Source organism: Thalassophryne amazonica, chromosome 6 (genome assembly GCF_902500255.1).
Source record: "Thalassophryne amazonica chromosome 6, fThaAma1.1, whole genome shotgun sequence".
Lineage (NCBI taxonomy): Eukaryota > Metazoa > Chordata > Actinopteri > Batrachoidiformes > Batrachoididae > Thalassophryne > Thalassophryne amazonica.
The window spans coordinates 12,378,825-12,400,692 of record NC_047108.1 but is presented as its reverse complement, the minus strand read 5'-3'; the positions used below and the strand labels follow the sequence as shown (position 1 = coordinate 12,400,692).

Here is a 21,868-nt window from a genome sequence, read left to right as displayed (position 1 = left end):
GAACACTCAACAGAACACACACTGACCAACTGGTGTAATTTGATTTATATTTTGGAAATTGTTTCTGGCTTTCTTTCTTATGAATGTGCTGCGTGGAATTATTGTTGGTGTGTTGGAACGTATTTGATGTTTAATCATAGACCGCAGTGTTTAACAAAAGAAGAGAAATCAGCTTATTTCAGAAAATATTTACAACCCAAGTTTTACATCAAACTCATTTAAAAAAATAGTTTAGGCTACTATATACAAAAAAAAAAAAAAAAAAAATCTCCAAGCTTGAATTTAGTAACTATGATTTGACAAATTGTGTTGCAGTAAATGTGAATAATCAAACCAAAAGCAATGGAAAAATAGTTGTAGAAGCTTTGAAAATAAGCAACAGTAAAAAAAAAAAAAAGAAATAAAAATACAACAGACAAGTTTTAACAAAATGTTTTCTTTATTGTTTTTAAATCCAGGACAACTCATTTGAAGATAATCAAGGAGAATATGCACTTACGTTTTTATTAGGATTCTTCTGTCTCATTTTACATTTGATGGTGAACAGCAGATTTTGTCAAACAAAAAAAAATATAAAGAAAAAATAAATACATTAATAATTAATTGAATACAATGCGTATGGTGGTTTTTGTTTTTCACTTCTTATGTGGTACTGCAATAATCACCAGCCTGAAGTCAACAGCAGAGAAGCTCTGCGCCCGCAGCCTCCCAAAGAGGAAACACTTTTATCAATTAAATAGTATTTTAACAAAGCTTTTGTGTTTTTGTAATCTTCATAAAACATTTCTAAAACTCATTTAGCTTCTTTAAAACTTTTTTGTTGCATTTTTGATCTCTTTTTTGTTGAAGATGTTTGCGTTTTTCCTCGCCGTTTTTAACACGTCGTCTGTCCGTTTTTGCACGGTGGTCAACTGTTTGTGTTTTGTGTGTCCGTGGCTGAGGCTTTGTTGGAACAGTTGTAGGAGTGTTGATGAGAACGTGAAGCCCGTAACACTGCGTCTTTTGACACGTCATTCGTGCGCTTACGCTGCCTGTACCGATGGTCGCTGCAGTGAACACATTCATACTGACAGGTTGAAGCAGTAAGTTCTGTGGCGCTTATAGCCAACGGTCTGCGTTTGTGCATCGACGGAGTGAGCGCATCGAGAGGTGTGTGGGCAGCTAGCACGTATGCAGACTGGACGATGTGTCACAGTAAACTGCAGCTGCGAGGAATCACTCATTTTAAGACTGCAGTTACATGCCAGCGCTTTAGGTGGCACTGTGGGGCCAGGATGATCTGAAACCCACAAAAGATTCATACCCCCCCCCCCCCCCCCCAACATGTTTACAAGTCATGCATCAACCTGGTGCTTTTTGTCCATCTTCAGATGTGCATTGCTCAAAAACGCTTGCAAACAGGAAAACATAAATGGTTTTGTGCTCATGGAAAAGGTTCACATCCACTTCCTCCTTTAAGTGTGTTTGATTAAACGTCAAGGCGAGTATATGCCAATCTGACAACAACCTGTGGCATTTCAGAAATCCTGGCCCTCCAAAGCGCAGCGTCGCCGTCATGTCCGATGCTCGAATGGGGCTTAAGGCGCCAACGTACATCATAGGAACTATTCTTTGTGCAGGTGGGCTTTCCATTTCTGATCACTCAGACTTTCGCGCTAACACCAAAATAAGCGAGACCAAAATTAGCTTGAGGGCTAACATCTCCGGATGTCATGCACACAAATTTTTTTTTTTTTTTTTTTTTAAATACAATTGTACCCCTGCCACCGTAAAGCCCCTGTGTAGAGATATTTTTTGTATGTTTTTCAGCACCATGGTCACGGCCTCAGTTGAGTGTACTTTACGCGGCATTTCTTCGTCTCTCTGAGGTATACTGGCGCCTTAAGCTGTGTGGGTTTGTCTGGGCTGTGGTCATGTTGCATGCGTTGGACTGCGCTGCCATACTGGTTGTGGAGTTTTTCACGGTTTGACGAGTTTGTGTAGCGATTTGACGGAGGACAGATGTCTTGTGTGTCTGTGTGTGTGGTAGAAGGCACGGAGGGTGGTGTCGGAGGCTCAGTCTCTCAGGTCCACACTGGAACCGAACAGCGCCACCAGCTGCTCCTCGTAGTGGGCGATGTTTCTCTTCATGATCTCCTTACAGGAGCCCAGGAGACGCTCGAATGCCTGAATGTCTATTACTGCACACACACAGAGAGAGAGAGAGTGAGAGAGAGTGAGATAGAGAGTGAGATAGAGAGATTAGTCAAACCCAGGACTAGTTAATCTGATTTTGATTTTCAGTTCTGGGACCACTGGTACCTTATTTGCTGGGCTCCACCCACTCTGTTTCTGAACAGGTTTTCCCTTTAATGTCCATCACTCCTAACAGTACAAATACACTTCTTATGGCTCAGATATCTCATCCTATTGTCAAGGTTTGAGTTTGGCCCTGTTTAGTTTTCATTTGCTGGTTGCTTTGTCCTAGTCAGGTTGTTTTCCATATTGGTTATTCTCTTGCCGGGATTTTGTCTGCCTGGGTTCTTCTGTCCCCATCTCTCTTGTCGGTCTCTCCTGGTTCTTTGTGGTGAGTGTTTTCCTGACCGACCACACCCTCATTCTGGTGTGCTCCACATACACCTGCGTTCAATCTGCACCTCATCACCGGGGTGTATATATAGTTCTCCAGTGTCCTCTGTCCTTCGCCGGATTGATGTGCCTAGTGCCTCTTTCCAGCATTTTTGCCTTGCTTTGTCTGCCTCATCCTGCTTTTGACTACCTGCCTGTGTACCTTAAACCACGCCCTTGCCTGATGTTTGTGATACTGTTGCTGTTTGGGACTGCTTCTCTGTGTACCGACCCCAGCCTGTCAACCGAGTAAACGCTCGGGGGGGGGAAGGTTAGACGCAGCGTTGTTGTGATTTGGTGTTAAGGCCCTTTTCTTCCCAATCGCTCACTTTAGACGGGTAGCCAGCTCTAGGAAGAGTCCTGGTGGATCTGAACTTCTTCCATTTACAGATGGAGGCCACTGTGCTCACTGGGACCTTCAAAGCAGCAGAAATGTTTCTGTACCCTCCCCAGATTTGTGCCTTGAGACAATCATGTCTCATGGCAAATCCTGTGAATATTTAAGTACATCTGATTTCTTAGTTATTTAATTTTTAATAAATTTGCAAAAAAAAACAAAAAAAAAACAACCTTTTTCACATCGTCATTATGGGGTATTGTGTGTAGAATTTTGAGGGAAAAAATAATTTAATCAATTCTGCAATAAGGCTGTAACATAAAATGTGGAAAAACTGAAGCGCTGTGAATACCTTCTGCTTCCGCTGCAACACTGCTTTTTCTGGTGTTCTGTCCTCCAGGGTGTGACTGTAATGCCATACTTTTGGCACCAACAGCCTTTGGAAACTTTTAACCAATGTTTTAGCATCGTTAGCTGTGCAGTCTGTCTCTTCTACCATTGTCGCGATTTAAAAAAAATTAAATTTAGGGTTTTTTTTTAAAACCAGAAATATAAATGTTCGTACTGTAACAACTGCATGAGATATCTTAAAGTCATACTGTGCGTGTGTTGAAATCGTAGAGATTACAACAAAATCTTAACTGTTGGCAGCTCTGGGCACTGATGAACTGCACTGTGCACACTGCACTTTATTGGAAGATGTGGTCTGTGTGACTAAATCACCAGTGGCATCCTGTAGAGGCTGGAGGTAATGTTGTCCACAGATGTTCACCACTCAAACTAAATTAATAACAATAATGATGATAATAACATCAGAGCATGAGCTGAACAAATTAATCTACCACAAAAAAAAAAAAGACGAAAACTGAAAATCTGCACAATCACAGCAGTGTAAACTCTCACAGTGGAGTGGCAACAGCAGATACAAGGCCAGCTGCTGAAAATTATTCATTCATTACTAAAAAGTCAAGATATACTCATCTGCTGCAGTGCACCCACTTCATGTGCACAATAATTAGCGGATAGCCTTCAGTGCAAAATACAGAGTGCAAACAGACGAGCTAAATGAGGCGACACCAATTACGAACTCAACACTACTCATAACACCACTTATTATTTCACGGCACGCTGCTCGAAACGAGAGAGTGGGAAAAGAAGCAGCAGGGACGCAGAGTGCTGAGACCAGCCCGTAAATATACGGCAGGGTCAGTGCTCAGATCCATCTGTGTGACAGCGGGACAGTGACCCACATCCTCTTGCAAGGTATTCCCAGTGCAGCGTGTTCTGGATTCACCCTGAAGTCTCAGGGCCACTTAGGTCATGTGATCAAACTCTTCTTAGTGATGTGTTCAGGATGATTCCTGATCAGGCGGTGGAACCACAAACATCTGACAAGAAGGAGCAGCTGGATTCAGAGCTCCACCCACACACTGCTGCTCCTCATTTTACCTTCAAGTTTTGAGTCCAGCTGCCATGTAAAGGGAACTCATTTCACCTGCTTTTATCTACAGCCTCCTTCCTTCAGTCACAACCAAACGCCTATGAATGGTTTCAGAGTTAGAAAGTCAACGAGCAGATTGAGGCCCCTTGAATCAAATCCTGCTTCACTGTGGTATAAAAAAACAAAAACAAAAATTCAACCAAAAAACCCCCACACATACACACAAAACTAACAAAAAACCAGCGTCATTTTTCTGATGTCATCACAACTACACCGTCTGCAAAACAAAACATGACTGATGATGTCAGCTGTGAAGAGGCTGCTGATGGTCAGACTCAAACTCCAACAGCATCAACAACAACACGAATGTTCACTTGTCTGACGAGATATTCAAAAAAAGTGCATAATAAGTGACGAACAAATCAACAAGTTTCTTTTGGCCACCACGCATGCACGCACACAGTGACAGTTAGGCAATTAGAAAATAAGTTATGCTCAGATTTTTACAAAGTGACCTTTGACCCTTGGAGCCCCAAAGCCAATAAGCTTCTTGGAGTCAGTATATCTAACAGACAGCATGTTGGTGACAATCAGGCAGTAAAAAAAAACAAAAACAAAAGTTACTGTGCTTGCAAGATTTTTTTTTTTTTTTTACAAAGTACACTCCAGTGACCTTTGACCTATTGAACCAAGGTGAATGGGCTTATTGGGTTAAACACACAAACAGAAAATTTGGGCCAGTGTACCTGAAGAACTATAATTTCGCTCAACAGTGAAATACTGAATGACTGACAGTGACGTGAAGCCCACTGTGGGAAAAACACTCAAATCAACATAAAACATCAAATTGCAAAAGTTTATATGTATAAAAGTCTAAAAGGACACGTGTGCATGTCTGCAATCAGCACTGAGAACCATCACTGAAATGTGTCTCACCCAAACACTTGACATCAGCCACTGCGTACGCCGAGGCGGCGCGAGGCTTGTTAGTGACCAGGGCCAGCTCTCCGAAGTAGTGACCCCTGCTGCAGCGTGTGATCTCCACCTCCGTGTTGTCCGCATGGTCTGCCTTCGTCTGCAGGGAAGGAGGGAAGACAGAAAACGAGGACGGGTGAGTGTTAAAAGGTGAGGCACTCAACAGCATTTTCACCAGAAGTAAAACTGTTTCTGTCTCTATAAAATGGGAACAAATCAAATAGAAAAATTTGCTTCAAAACGGAGAAACAACGCGGGGGTGGATAAGCGCCTTACTTTACTCTTCATCATGATCTTCACCTCCCCAGATTCTACGATGTAGAAACAGTCTGCTTTATCCCCCTGGAGCAAGACACACGCATGTCACTCATTACCGACAGGTGATAAACATCTTCTCATTACATCAAGAAAAAAGTAAGAGCCAATATCTAACCAATAACATCTGTGAATGCTGTTTGTGGTTTGTTTGAGAGTTTTGAGTGTGCTCACCATTCCACCTACATGCGGCCAGCGATGGGAAACACCTGGTTCACGCCACAGAAGTCAACTATCAAAGCACATTCAGCCCTGCGGTGCTCTCAGAGTGCAGGAGTGACTACGGCAGCGCTTCTCTGAGGCCTATGTTGAATTTTTGCAAAGCGTTTGATGGATTTGAACAAACTGCTCTCTGGGGACATGCTGACAATCTGTGGGAGCCACAAGAAGCTAATGGACATCATAGACAGCCTACACACAGATACCGTGACGGCTGTGCGGAGGCAGAGGTTGAGTTTTCCTCAGTGAAAACTGGCGTTCCTCAGGGATGTGTTCTGGCTCCTACACTGTTCACCGGCTGCATTTCTGGCTTTTAACGGCTTCCTGGACCCAGTCATCAGAAGTGTATCTACATGTGGTGAAAGGGTTGAACTTGAAGAGACACTGACTTATACCAGCACTGACATACACGTCTCTGGGTCCTCGGCTTTTCAGATCGAGAGGCACCTGGGTAGAGCGTATGAAGTGACAGAGGTGTTTGCAGATGCAGACATCTTTGGCAGGGAATGAAGATCCAAGTCTTTAGGGTCCTGGTGCTTCCTGTCTTGCTGCATGGTTGTGAGACTTGGACGCTAAACACTCGCCCAAGGTGACGACTGGATGTTTTTGGTACTAGATGTCTTCGGAGGATGCTTGTTTCCCACTGGAATGACTTTGCCTCAAACAAGCGGTTACTAAGACAGAGTTGGATGAGGAAGATCGCTTGCACTGTGAGGAAACATCAGCTATGATAATCTGTCCATGTTTCTCTGAGCATGATCCAGCACAGAGGTGCTTGAGTGTTGAGGACCCAAGTAGCTGAAGAAGGCAAAGGACACAACCATGTTTCACCAGATGGTTATGTTAGAGATGTAGGAATTGACCGGTTGGCTGCCTGGGTGGTTGCCATCCAGCAAGCAAGGTGGTTCCGTGGTATTGCGGATGCAGTGATGCATCCAGCACGTTTCCAGATTTGGCAGTCTGTTAACGCTGGAGGTGTTCACACTTTGCTTCAGCAGGGCTGTGGTTGAGTGTTCAGCACGTCTGCCACACTCAGCCGCCAAACTGAGCAAGGAAAGACGAACGTCCAGATCTCACAAGCAGTGCACACCAAGATCACCCAGCGTTACCCAGAGTTGTGCCTGATCTTCTCCGGGCTGTCTCAGGCAGAGCGTGGTAGGGGCCACGGTAATTGGTTGTCCATCAAGATCCGGGAAAACCTCACCCATCTTTTCTTGATTTGTGCTGAGTTGCGTTCCCGCTCTGGAGGACTCGGCACTGAACGCTGTCAGGTAAGGACCAGTCGAGGTGTGCTGAGTTGTAACACAACCTGTTACGGCTGCAAACTTGTAGCTTTACGCTGACCACACTGAAATGACAATCACACCTGTAGGAAGCTACGAGAACTTCATCCGCGTCTCACCTGTGTGATGATCCGCTCGCCATCTGAAAACTGCTTGACTCCTAATACATCCACGATCTTCATCCTCTCTGTCGCCTGGACAATGAAAAGAGTGCAGGAAGACCAAAGCAGAGAATTAAGGCCAGAAAATATGTTTGTGCATCGAGTTCATAACATGTTTTAACATCAGCCATTGTGTCCTCGTCTTGCCTTTGACCTTTGGTTGCTGTTCCTTAAGGAGCAGTGGTGAGGTTTATAGAAGGGGATAATAATAAAAACTCAGAGGAAAAATGTAGTTGAATTGTTGAGAATTTGGTCATATAAGAGCAGATATTCTCAGCTGTTGCTATGTGCAGTATGGAAGCCCATGATGCAACAGTGCTCCGTGAGGAAAAAATAAATAAAAGAGAACTGTCTGTGCATCCATTCCTTAAACTGGCTGGAGCGCAATCCTGATGCCACAGAAGAGGAGAGAAGGTGAAGACCCGAATCACAGTCAATGAGCGGTTTAGAAAATGAGCCGCAGTCACTCACCTCCAGCGATTTTAATAAGGGAACAGACTCGATGAATGACTCGTACATCCTCCTCTTCTTGGCGTTGTTCTTCAGAATGAGCCGCCGAAATGTGGCGCGATCCTGAAGTAAATACGCAAAGACACAAAACCAGATCTTTACAATGTTATTAATCCATTACAGTATGCCCGACTTAGAAATAAATTAAGCTGATCTGCACTGTTTTGACATTTTTCACTCAGACTGACAGCTGCTGACCTTTCTCCGTGAAATCAATCAATCAATCAATTTTTTTTTATATAGCGCCAAATCACAACAAACAGTTGCCCCAAGGCGCTTTATATTGTAAGGCAAGGCCATACAATAATTATGTAAAACCCCAACGGTCAAAACGACCCCCTGTGAGCAAGCACTTGGCTACAGTGGGAAGGAAAAACTCCCTTTTAACAGGAAGAAACCTCCAGCAGAACCAGGCTCAGGGAGGGGCAGTCTTCTGCTGGGACTGGCTGGGGCTGAGGGAGAGAACCAGGAAAAAGACATGCTGTGGAGGGGAGCAGAGATCAATCACTAATGATTAAATGCAGAGTGGTGCATACAGAGCAAAAAGAAAGAAACACTCAGTGCATCATGGGAACCCCCCAGCAGTCTAAGTCTATAGCAGCATAACTAAGGGATGGTTCAGGGTCACCTGATCCAGCCCTAACTATAAGCTTTAGCAAAAAGGAAAGTTTTAAGCCTAATCTTAAAAGTAGAGAGGGTGTCTGTCTCCCTGATCTGAATTGGGAGCTGGTTCCACAGGAAAGGAGCCTGAAAGCTGAAGGTTCTGCCTCCCATTCTACTCTTACAAACCCTAGGAACTACAAGTAAGCCTGCAGTCTGAGAGCGAAGCGCTCTATTGGGGTGATATGGTACTACGAGGTCCCTAAGATAAGATAGGACCTGATTATTCAAAACCAGGCGTTATGTGTGGAAGGGTATCCGGCATAAAACGTCTGCCAAATCAACATGCAGATCCACCCTGGGTCTGCTGTGGCGTCCCAGAGTGAAAACAAAGGAGCAGCCAAAGGGACTTACTGCTGAACTGTTTGTAACAGCCACAGGGAGGCGCTGCAGCAGAATAAATGCAGACTTGGAGCTCCAGCTCCATTCATAGGGAGCAAGACTCCATTCTTAAAACACAGATTCACCCACAGTCCACCCCCACAGGTGGGCTCTGTTGATGCAAAGTGTTCAAATATTTCTTAATTCAAATTGCTGGCTTACATAACATAGCTGCACAGCAAGTTACACAGACAAGGGCCGTTCAATAAATTAGGGGAAAAAACATGTATGAAACAGCTGGGCATTAAGAAAATAAAATTTGTACAATTTAATAGTTTGCTGATTTTTTTTTTTTTTCCAGCATGTTTCAGCATTTTACAGATCTTTGGACAAAGAAGAAAAAACAACAACAACAACAAAAAAAATTTAAATACTGCAAAAACATTTGTATGCACACAAGAGAATTTTTTCCACGCGGAGCAAAAAAGCCCTGTTTTTTAAAACAGCAATGTGAACATTTTCCTATATTACAGGTCACATGTACAGAAAGCACCACATGACATTATAAAATACGGTGCATCCAGAAAGTATTCACAGCACTTTACGTTTTTCCACATTTTATATTACAGCCTTATTCCAAAATAATTTTTTCTCTCTCAAAATTCTACTCAACACCTAATGACGAAGTTTTTTTTTTTGGAAAATATATTTAAAAAAAATAATAATTAAAACAAGAAATCACCTGTACATAAGCATTCCCACCCTTTGCTCAATACTCCATTGATGCTTCTTTGGCAGCAATTACAGTCTCAAGTCTTCTTGAATATGATGCCACAAGCTTGGTGCACATATCTTTGGACAGTTTAGTCCATTCCTCTTTGCAGCACCTCTCAAGCTCCATCAGGTTGGATGGGGAGCGTCGGTGCACAGACATTTTCAGATCTCTCCACAGATGTTCAATCAGATTCAGGTCTGGGCTCTGGCTGGGCCACTCAAGGACATTCACAGAGTTGTCCTGAAACCACTCCTTTGATATCTTGGCTGTGTGTTTAGGCTCATTGTCCTGCTGAAAGATGAACCGTCGCCCCAGTCTGAGGTCAAGAGCGCTCTAAAGTAGGTTTCATCCAGGATGTCTCTGTACATTGCTGCATTTATCTTTGCCTCAATCCTGACTAGTCTCCCAGATCCTGCTGCTGAAAAACATCCCCACAGCATGATGCTGCCACCAACATGAGCTACATGAGATACACCTGAGCTCAAGTTTGAGCGTCATGGCAAAGACTGAATACTTATGTACAAGTGATTTTTTTTTTTAATAAATTTGCAAAACTCTCTAAAAAATGTTTTTTACATCATCATTACAGGATATTGTGTGTAGAATTTTGATAAAGAAAAAAAAAGAAGAAAGAATTTCACACATTTTGGAATAAGGCTGCAACATGAAATGTGGATAAAGTGAAACACGAATACTTTCTGGATGCACAGTACGCCGGGAACGAAGTGAGACAAAGACCTTGTTAAAGCTTATAAGTGATGATATTACGGCAATATTGGGTTTAAAAATGCCAATACCGATCTGGTGCCATGACTTTGGCAACACGTTTTGCGAAAGCCTCGCTAGAAAGACAGTTATCACGAAAGAACAAAATTCCACACTGGCTTTAAATCACTCACTGGGAATGCAGTCATTTACTTATATTATTTTCTTGACATTCTGAAAATGTTATTTAACATTTGTGCAAATATGCTGGCCTCGTAACTGACTAGCCTTAAAACAGAAGTAGTCCCTGTGTGACCGTTCACTGAGAACACATCATACCAAAAGCATTCTCCAGGGAGACCTAGTAACAAAACTACCCAGATGCTGTCGTAGGTCAGAAAGCAACACGGGAAGCACCAGGACCCTGAAGACTTGGACTATAACACTGGACTAACACCAAAAGAAAGTAAAGTATGACCCTCATAGGTGTCTTGTTGTTGGTGGGATATCTGAGACCATCGAATGGATCAATGCGCCACAGGCAAAGTCACTCCCCCAGTCCAAAATCCACCATGAGATATGGCTAGTTCCAGTCTTTGGACCTCACCGTGGAATGTGGGACTTTACAAGCTCTCTCAACATTTGTGGAAAATAGTGATCCTCGATGAGAGAAAAGATGCTCCAGGTGGACGGACATCTCTGCATTTCAGCAGTTGCCACCTCCAGAAAACAAGACCCTTGGTGCTCTGTGGAGGTTTGCACTTTTATTTCTTGAAACAAACTATACATGTATTGCTCTCAATAAGAGTTGACAGCTAAGTCCATCTTCTCCAATGTTCAGACATGAGACAGAAATCTAAACCAATGACAGGAAACCTCTGGTATAGGTGTGCAGGGCACTCAGCTACTCTAAGACAACAATAACTCTATCAGCAGAGCTGTCCAGCACAGTCGTCCAGCTTCATTCTGTTGCTTAGTCAGAATTTTCAAACTGTTGAAAAAATTTGAACGAATCCTAATGACAACTTCAATTCGTCCGTATTCCGTTTTGCTTTCTGTCTTGATGGTTCCTCATCATTTGCATAGTTCTCGTACCGTCAGCGTTCCGTTTGATTGCCTTCCTACTTCGTCCACCAAGTCCTGAGGTCTTGCATGAACATTGACAATATCTGAACGGATCGATAACTAAAGCTCCGATGAGCTGAACATGATTTGTCCATGTGTGGGATGAAAAGCAACGTTTTCATACAGAAACATAGCGGCAAGAACGTTTGATCAACTACTTTAACTATTTATGCACGTTTGCATGCCATCTCTGGCTCCAACATGTTCAAATCTGTTGTCATCATCGTCATCATTTGTTATCGCAGGCGCAGGTGGCTGTGGAGAGCACAGACTCGCTGCAGAAATGATCATAGCGTTAAGGTCACCGTTCGCTTCATTTTTCTTATGTTAGTTTCGGTTTTGTTTCGGTCTTTCATGCGCTCTGCACTCGCACACATGCTGGCTCATGTGCCGTTAGGGCCTGTTCACACAGCACACGGCGTTTGCTGAATTCAATTTTTTTCAATTTATTTTCCTTTATATAGCGCCAAATCACAACAGAGCTGCCTCAAGGCACTTCACATAGGTAAGGTGTACCGGTTGCTGAACGAAGGAAAAAAAGTCACAAAGCCACAAATCGTTGAGAAAATGTGGATGAATGTTCCTGCACTTTTCCCATCACTGAAGCCTGTGAATCTAGAGCGCAGAAAGGAACGAAACAAAACTGAAACTAACAAAAGAAAAATGACGCGATCTTCGACCTTGACGCTTTAAATAAAAATCTAAACGAAACATTCACGATGACGTGGCTGACAGCAGGTATGAGACTGAGAGCAGCCAGCCTTGTGCTCATGTCTGCAGCATGTGCAGGTGCAGGATATGGTTGTCCTGGCAACAGGTGAGAGATGTTTGTCTTTCCAATAACAGCATGTGTGCACACGCAGGTGAGCAACAAACAGCTGGAACATGCGTAAATAGTTAAAGTAGTTGATAAAACGTCTTACCGCTATTGTTTTTGTATGAGAATGTTGCTTTTCATCCCACACATGGACGAGTCATCAGCGATACAACAATATTACGTGCAGCTCGTTGGAGCTTTGGTTCTTGATCCATCAAGATATCATCAACGTTCGTGCAAGACGTCAGACTTGGGAGGTTGGACAAAGTTGGACAACAGTCAGACGGAACGCTGACTTTACGGAAACTACGCACATGATAATAAACAGTCAAGACAGAAAGCAAAACGGAATACGGACGAATTGTGGTTGTCGTTGGGATTCGTTCACATTTTTCAACAATTTGAAAATTATGACGAAGCGCCAGCAACAGAAACGAAGCTGGACGATGGCTAAACGATGCCCCAGAAGGCTTCGGTGTTCTTCGTTAGTGCCGTGTGACCTGAGCTTAAGTCACACAAATATCTGTGATTTCAGATCATTCATTAATATTATAACAACAACAATACTGGTTCCTGCAAACACTTAACACTGTAATCAGCTTGCGGAAGAGCACGGAGCAGTTTGTGCACAGCGGACACGCCACATCAGCAGCACGCACGCACGCACACACACACCAGACTCAGGTGTGCAACCATGTGTGTTCTGCACAAAGAAAAGTAATTTTTATTCACATGAGGTCAGTGTTGTCTGAACCTGTTATGGTAGAAATCCCAAAAAATAACAGGAATAGTGCTGGTGATGTCCCTCACATTCTAGAGAGAGGTTTTTTTGTTGTTGTTAATTATCCTATTAAGAAACATTCATGTTTTATGTTTTATGTGTTTAAAGAGCTAGAAGAAGCAACACCTTCATAACGTTAATCTTTTTGATTTGAGCAGAAGATAACGCTTCCATGAGCTAATAAACGTTTAGCTCCAGAGCACCACTGAAGCTGGAGGAGCAACTTTCATGAAATAATTTAAGTGACAACAGAGTCTAACCTTTGACTTATAGGGGAGGACCACCTGGGGAACATTGTGGCCAAGTCTGAGACAAATCAGATGATAACTGCAGGACAACTGAATGACCAACGGGAAACAGACAACAGATGAATGGACGATGAAGAAACAACAGAACAGACAAGATGGAAAGTAGAAGACGGCAGGCAGCTAACAGATAAACAAGTAACAGGACAGAAAGAGAAGAACGGCCCACAGGCGGGCAACAGAAACAGGTAACATGGAGAATGGACAAGCAGACAACGGACCAACCACAGACAGATGGACTGACGCTGCGTCCTGGCACGAGTTCATGTGACGAGATGAACTGAAAACCTTTAAACATACAAAGGACATCCACATCTCTGCAGTAAATGTCTGTGATGTGATTAATCTAACGATATTTGATGTGATTTTAAATGGACTCCATTTATTTAGCACATTCACAGTCAAAGCACTTTACAATGAGGCCTCACATTCAGCCATTCACACACACAATGGCACCAGTGTGCTTCCATACAAGGGGCTCAGCTGGGAGCGACTTAGGGGTTGAGGACGTTGGCCAAGGGCACAAAGTGCATTTCTCACATGATGGGGATTTGAACAGAGTGTCCTCTGGTCACAAGTGAACCGCTTTAACCACATGGTCATTACCTCACAGATATTAACATTAATGATTCATCACCAATAATAAGAATCCAATGAGTCCAACTTACAGCTAAAGCAGTAAATTCTTCTGTATTTGCGTGCTCTTACCAGGCCCCATAGCGCTCCCTCCTGGGTGGCAATGATGGTGGCGGCGCGTGGTGTGTTGTACATGAGTGCCAGTTCTCCAAAGCTGCCTTTATTGTCATACTGACCCACGCATGTTCCTGATACCACAATGTCAAACACACCCCTAATGAGAGAGAAGAGGCACAAAAATAAAGAAAGAGAACGTCAAAGAAAAACCTAATAATAATAAAAAAAAAACTCAGAATGAACCTGATACAAGTTCACTCTGGACCAGAAGTTGTGATCAGTGCACACTTGTGCTTCTCTCTGACGTATGGTCAAACACACTGCCATTGAGAATCTTCTGTTACCAGTATAATAAAAAAAAAAAAAAAAAAAAAAAAAAAAAAAACATAGCCCGTTGACATCACGCAGAGGTCCGGGAGCACGTCCTGTACTGCAGAGCTGACACTTTGAGTCCAGATTGTGGCATTTATGGAGAACACACTGACTGTTCCTCAGCTAAACAAAGTGACAGACTGATTACTTTTGACTGTAATGACACAGAAACTCGTAGACAACAGTTATCCTTCTCTTAAATCACATGCTGTGCCAGGGCACTGATGGAAAAAATAAAAAATAAAGTTAATCTGTGTGCATGCGCGTATAAAGTTTTACAGAGAACGACACTACAGATGGGCAGCACAGTCTTCCCTTTGTGATGAAGATTAAACTTGGTGAAGGTAATTTGCAGTGCTGTTACTGAACAGTCATTAGACAAACTCTGATTGGCTGTGTCGTGCTACCCAACGCTGGTCGCTGGTGGAGTATGAATTCAGTTTTGGCCAGATTACCACAATGATAAAAATGATGGCCACTTATGTCACTGGCTGAGTACCATCAACGAAAAGGGTCGACAGTATAAACAATATATAGTTTCAGGACAACGAAGCACCAGAGCAGCTGTCTGCAGAGGGAAAGTGTCAATGATAAAATCCATGAGATCTACCTATTTGATACACAAAGAACAGATGCAGAAGGGAAAAAAAAACAACAACAACCCTTTGGACAAGCAGTGCAACATGCTGTGGTGTGGATTTAAAGTAGAACAGGCATAAAGTAAACCGTGTCCCTTTTTCCACTTCTGTTTTTATATTAGGCCCACTGTGACGCGTAAAGAGGCCGTGTCTCTCAGTCTGTGGCAATGACTTTAAAATGAACAGAGAAACTTCAATCAAACTCGGAGGACAGTTCTCCCAACACAGGTCATAGGTCAAAGGTCAACGTCAAATTAGAGGCCATCATCTTAAATACATCGACGACACTCCCTGCAACCCAGAAGGAGAAAACATTAGCTGGTGGCAACGAGGCACTGTAATCACCTGGATGCTTCAAGTTTGTGTACAGTGGTTCCCTACATGTCTGTTAGCATCCAAGGTAATACCTCAACCTGACAACAGCATCAGCCTCTACCAATTTGTTTCCAAGTGAGGGAAAACACCAGTATGCTGTACAACAGGCGGACACACTGCTCTTCAGGGTCATCAGATGACACACTGTGTTCATGGATTGCACAGTCTGTAAACACACAGAAAGGTTGCATGCTGGATCTGAATAGTGCTGCACTGACTCGATGTGTGCAGCGACAGGAATAACTTCAGTGGTAGTCCTCTTCATGAAAACATTAACAACATAGCTTTAAAGGTGATAGAGAGAGGTTGAATGGCATTAATCCTTGTTCTGTGATGTGATATGTAACCCAAAACAAAATTGGTTGGGTCTGTAATGGCTCAGAACCTTCCTAAAAGGCTCTCTGAAACAGCTATGTTACTATGCTGGGTTTAGAATGCCTCGTTTGCCTTTAATGGCTTCGTTTCGGAGCTTATTTGGCAACCTCATTATGAAATGCAAGTAGGTGGCGCTGATCGGATGCCGTTGTTTGATTGGCTGCCCTTGCTCTCACTGAAAAGAGAGCATTATTTATTTATTTTCATTGCTTTTATATTTTCTGTTGTGTTTCTATTCAGGTTTTTTTTTTGCCTCTTTCTCTAAAATTGTATATAATAATCATTAGATTATTAATATATAAACAAAAATAAATTTAAGAAATATTACAATTTGAAAACAAATGCACCCGAACAGGATAACAGCTGCAATGCTAACTTTTAACATTGAAAATGCCATAGACATGCTAACGCGTTAGCATCGCTCCCGTTTTTAAGTTATAAAATACATCTATCAGCTGTTTCAGAAGAACATAACAGGTCGGTTTAACATAGAAAAGGTAAATAATACTCACAGACGTATGCTCTTTACGGTTTTAGCAGGAAAAAATTAAGCAAAAGAAATAAAGAATAATCGAAGCATTGCTTCAATCTGCGAAGCACTGCTAAGATTGGTTCAAGGTTCAAAGCAAAGCCGCGCTCCAGAAAAGTTGTTTACGGACCCGCTGCAGGGTCTGTAATCAATACAGAAATGATAATTTTCCTGACAAACACCCCCAAAACAACGGCCACTCTGAAAGACCGATAACATAATCGTTAAGCACAAAGCTTATTGATGTCGGTGGATCGAGTCATTTCTTAACGATACCCAAAAGGAACCGGTTCTCGATACACATCCCTAGCTGCTAAGGGGTTAGCTCATTCCCTTTACAGGAACAAACCAGAGCTAAAGTGCCATTCTAACGTGCAATTCTTACAACAGGAATATGGCGCAACACAAATTTAAAACAAAAGAAAATGTGATACTCACAGGCTGTACTGACTGCTGGGATTGATTTTGTCGCAGAGTCGGAACTGACCCTCTACTGAGTATTAAATGCCGACTGAAGCCAGCTCGAAATCGTGTAAGGTTTGTGAAACAGTCCTCCGTGAATTGTGCAGAGCAAAGAAATAGTCAGCGGTTGTATGTACTGGGGATGCGGTTAAAAATGAATAAAAGCCAGTGATCGCGTACACTGCTTTCCGTGGGAAGATCGTAGTCCGCTAAAACAGCCTGGGAAAGCACACCTGTAGCTCGCCATTGCTTCTCTTCGAGTGTTACGAATAGTGGGCACAACCTTATGAATAATTAATTTCAAAGGGGCGTGTGTGAAAGGGGGTGGGTGTGGGTGTGTGTGTGTGTGTGTGTGTGTGTGTGTGTGTGTGTGTGTGTGGGGGGCTATTGGTGAAAAAGTGACGTAAGTTTTCTCTCAAAAATGGAGTGGCCTGTTTTCTAGGGGCTATTCAAAAAAGGAGAAATACTTGAAACAAAGGTTCTGAAACTTGCTGGCACTCTGAACTAACACCAAAAACATGAAAAAGATGATTTTGATTCTCTATCCCCTTTAAAAAAAAGGAGAATGGGGACTAATCATTTAGCCAAGTCATGGAAATGAATGTGAATAAAGATCTTAATTGCTTCTCCTGTAGAAGTTGCTGCACAGTTCACACAGCAGTGCTTCACCACACTATAGCACAGGAGCAAGAGCAATCAGAGATTTCTGTCGTCCACCAATCCGGATCACCTCCAAAATTTAATGGAGTCTTCCATGCCCTAATATGTATGTGTGGTGAAAATTTTATCGAAATCCGTACAGTAGTTTTGATGTAATCCTGCTAACAGTGATCATTCAAAGCCTCTATAACGTGAAACTTGATCTAGAATCCAAATCACCTCCAAAATTTGACGGGTTCATCCATGGCCTAATATCTATCTGTGGTGAAAATTTCATAAAAATCCGTGCAGCAGTTTTGACGTAATCCTGCTAACAAACAGACAGACAAATAAATAAACGCCAATGATATTATTATGCCTTTGGCGGACGTAATTGAGCAGCGCAGTGTCGTTTGAGGGCGGGCGCTAAAGGGCTAAAATATGACGCATATGACGTAATTTCTCTACTTCCGGGGGAAAACACAGCATTTCCTCTTAGTTTTTGGGCAAATTACATGCAAACAAAGTGAAAATGTAAAGAAAAAGTGACGAAATGGTGGAAAGTGGACATGTGCTGCAGTTTGTTTATGACCTAGAGCTCAACATGTCAAGGTGGTTTTGCAGGAGAGACAATGCAGCTACTTTGGTGATTGCACTTCAGTGATTGCAGCCCAAAACAAAACAGTACACCATTTTTCCTGTGAAGTTATGCTGTGTATATATTACACAATGGGAGCAGAGGTCCCCATAAGTGGCCAAATCCCGCGAAATCACATAGGGTTCAAATGAGTCTGTGCTGCCCTATAAGTATAATAAAGCTAAACTACATTTTTTTTTGCTGAAGGACTGTAATCTGCAAATGAAATTAGACAAAAGGTACAAAAAGCTTTTCACCCATAACACACAGTTACCAAACTTGTCTAGCCAGCAAACTACCAATAGTCTACCTGCATATTCTGAATAAACAAGCAGAAAATACAACAGTGATGGAGTAAAAAGTACATGCACATCCTACCTTTCTATGACGTAGAAGTTGTCTCCATCATCTCCCTGGTCGATGACGTGCTCCTGCGGCTGAACCCGGAACTCAAACATGGCATCAAGTACCTGTGAGAACTGCTCCTAGAATGAGGAGAGGAGAACATCAGACCTGAGTGATTCTGAGAAACAAGGAGCCAGAATGCTCAAACATCTAAAAGAAGACGCACTCGATAAATCAGAGAGTAGACTACATGAATCTGATGCAGTCCATTTACCAAGCATGGGCACGAACAGCTCGAGTGATGGTCTGCAATCTCACGTAGCGTTTCGCACTGCAGCATGTGTAAACACCGCTCAGTGACTTTTACTTCCGCTTTAAGTGTTATTTACCTGATCTAGTGTTTTGAAGAGCAGGATGTCTCTGCAGGCCTCCTGCAGTCTGCAGCGCTGCTCGTCTGTCTTGGGGTGAACCACTCTAGGCTCTGTGTCCTCGTCATCCTCATCTGGGTTGAACGCCTCCGCACACACTGGACGGGAGACGTGAAAGTGCATTACACAGTGTACAAACATGCCCTGTACAATCATAGGGGTAATCAGTCAGCGAAAACTGTGAGAAAGTAAAGTGAAGGACGATGAAACCACAATAAAAACGGACTCAAAAAATATTACCACCATTCGAGGACAAGAGGACTGAGCTAACGTGCCGACATAATTGTGTCTTTCTACAGTGTCATCGGGCATAAGGAGCACCTTAACAGCTCTCAGGAACCGTACAGGACTAATTTGTTCTACGCCAGCATGTCTGAACGAAAGCCAGGCTGTAAAAGTTAATATATTTAAATCAGGTGAAACATGTTGGAGATGCAACACGTTTCGCTTTGTGGGCAACCAAAGTACCCTGATGCCTCATTTGCAGTGAAGTGCAGAAGTCACAGATGTTTCGTTCCCAGTGGTGCTCTACAATGTTTACACTGCAGTGATCTCACTTTCTTATTTTGTTTGCTTGTGCGTTTTGCCAACAAACACCAAATTAATTCATGCTTAATTGGATGGAGGTCACGGATCCACTAGGATGAACATTCCTTGTTTTGGTCCTAAAACAATCTCGGTTGCTTTTCTGATATGACTCTTATTTGTTTTTGCACAGTAAGAAACTGTAAAGTGAGCAGGGGGGGCTTAAAAATAAAATAAAATAAATAAATGGATAAAAAATGAGTTTGACCTTCCTGTTTTTGTATGTATGCGTGTGAAAGCCTTTTTGACCTTTGATCCAGTGCATTGAACAGGGTCTTTTGCGTGGGCCTTTTGGACTTCCTTCTGTCTTTATTTATTTATTTATTTTTTTAAGGATTGTATGAAACAAGCACCTTTCCCCATTTGTAACAAGAGCAGCGTTGAAAATAGCTGCTGACCTGCCAACCTTACATAACATTTATTTAACCAAATAAAAACCCAGTGAGATCATAACCACTTTAACAGTTTAAGGGTGACCTGGTCAAGAAAGGCAGTAGCACACATCATAACAGACAACTAAACAACATCAGGATAACTGTTACAATTACATGACCAATCAGAGATTTCTGACGTCTGCCAATCCGGATCACCTCCAAAATCAAGAGGAGTCTTCCATGCCCTAACATCTATCTGCGGTGCAAATTTGGTGAGAATCCGTGAAATAGTTTTGATGTAATCCTTAAAAGCCTATATAAAGTGAAATCCTGAGGCAGAATCCAGATCTGGTTTTGCTGAGCGAAAGGTCTCCCCTCAAAATTGCACCCCACCTCCCCTGCTCAAGAGTAATTTTGGAGGGTCAGCAGCAATTCACTGATTATCACCTCCTTTCTGCTTAAAACTAAGTTTAGAATGATTTAAAAGGTTTTACTTTGTCATCTGATGGTCAATAATCACATTATTCCCTTTGACAGCTTTGAGTGTAGAGAGTCGTGCTGCAGACGTGCTGCTGTCCCGCTCTAATCACTCCCCTGTCTTATTATAAAATAATGCTGAATTTATTGTTGGGGAAAGTGAGGAACACGGACCCACAACAGGGGGCGCAAATGAACGGACAATGAAGAAAGTCAAATAACAAGGTTTTACTGTTGTGAACACGCACAACAAACACAACAGATCACAATTGTGAAATAAACCAATTCCAACGGTGTCGTGTGGGCAGGCTCGACGATAGGAGACGTCCGTCTGAGTCGAACCGGAACCACCCGATTTCCTCTGCCACCGAACCCCGGAATACTGGAGCCGCCAAGTCCCGAACTCCCAGGTGGCCCACTGCCTCCGCTCGTCGGATCGGTACTGCTGGCGAGGACAGAAACAGTCAGATGTGGGTGCGGCTGCACCCAGCAACACGTAGGGTGGAAACACCACCTCCACCTCTCGTCAGGAAAATACTGATAAGTGCAGGAATGTGAGTACTTATCCAAAACAAGTCCAACACAGTCTCCAGCTGTAGTATTCACTATCTGTACACAAGCAACAAAGGATTACTGTCAAGAAGACAACACAATTGGCTGAGTACGTTACCTTCCTAGTAGAACGATATCTCGGCAATGAGATGGAGATGCCGTCCAGCTGATATACCACTCAGCTGATGGATGTCAGCTGTTTCAGTTGATAAGTGACGGCTGTCACCTGGGCTGCTCCTGTGAGGCGGCAGCGCCCTCTGGTGCCTGGAGCCCGCACTCCAGGCGGGGCGCCCTCTGGTGGTGGTGGGCCAGCAGTACCTCCTCTTCAGTGGCCCACACAGCATTTATGTGGAAATGATTGTTGTACAAAAGCTTTAGAGATCTGTCACTGAGACAGATGATGACTGGAGTGCAGTTTGAAGCAGAAATGAGGCGATAATCAGTGAACTGCAACTGATGCCTCGAAATGACATATGCACAGTGAAAGCAGGGGGACCGATTTTTAGAGGAGACCATTCATTTTGAATGAACCACTTGTTCATTTTAATAACAAATAAAACCAGTTTTATTTGTTATTATCTATCGTCCACCTGGTCGTTACTGTGAGTTTCTCTGTGAATTTTCAGACCGTTTGTCTGACTTAGTGCTTAGCTCAGATAAGATAATTATAGTGGGCGATTTTAACATCCACACAGATGCTGAGAATGACAGCCTCAACACTGCATTTAATCTATTATTAGACTCTACTGGCTTTGCTCAAAATGAAAATGAGTACACCCACCACTTTAATCATATCTTAGATCTTGTTCTGACTTATGGTATGGAAATAGAAGACTTAACAGTATTCCCTGAAAACTCCCTTCTGTCTGATCATTTCTTAATAACATTTACATTTACTCTGATGGACTACCCAGCAGTGGGGAATAAGTTTCATTACACTAGAAGTCTTTCAGAAAGCGCTGTAACTAGGTTTATGGATATGATTCCTTCTTTATGTTCTCTAATGCCATATAACAACACAGTGCAAAGTAGCTACCTAAACTCTGTAAG

General features: G+C 42.8%; 1 protein-coding gene across 1 annotated transcript in view; it reads right to left on the bottom strand.

The window, feature by feature from the left end:
* Nucleotides 1–420: 420 nt before the first annotated feature.
* prkar2aa (protein kinase, cAMP-dependent, regulatory, type II, alpha A) overlaps nucleotides 421–21,868 on the bottom strand; it is a 169,423-nt gene continuing 147,975 nt past the window's right edge. Inside the window, exons 3-10 of the mRNA XM_034171762.1 lie at nucleotides 18,792–18,928; nucleotides 18,436–18,542; nucleotides 14,046–14,187; nucleotides 7,810–7,911; nucleotides 7,297–7,371; nucleotides 5,637–5,702; nucleotides 5,322–5,460; nucleotides 421–2,180 (exon numbers count right to left, since the gene is read on the bottom strand). Coding sequence (XP_034027653.1) covers nucleotides 2,056–2,180; nucleotides 5,322–5,460; nucleotides 5,637–5,702; nucleotides 7,297–7,371; nucleotides 7,810–7,911; nucleotides 14,046–14,187; nucleotides 18,436–18,542; nucleotides 18,792–18,928 — 893 coding nt within the window. The 3' untranslated portion in view covers nucleotides 421–2,055. The remainder of the gene's footprint in view (nucleotides 2,181–5,321; nucleotides 5,461–5,636; nucleotides 5,703–7,296; nucleotides 7,372–7,809; nucleotides 7,912–14,045; nucleotides 14,188–18,435; nucleotides 18,543–18,791; nucleotides 18,929–21,868) is intronic.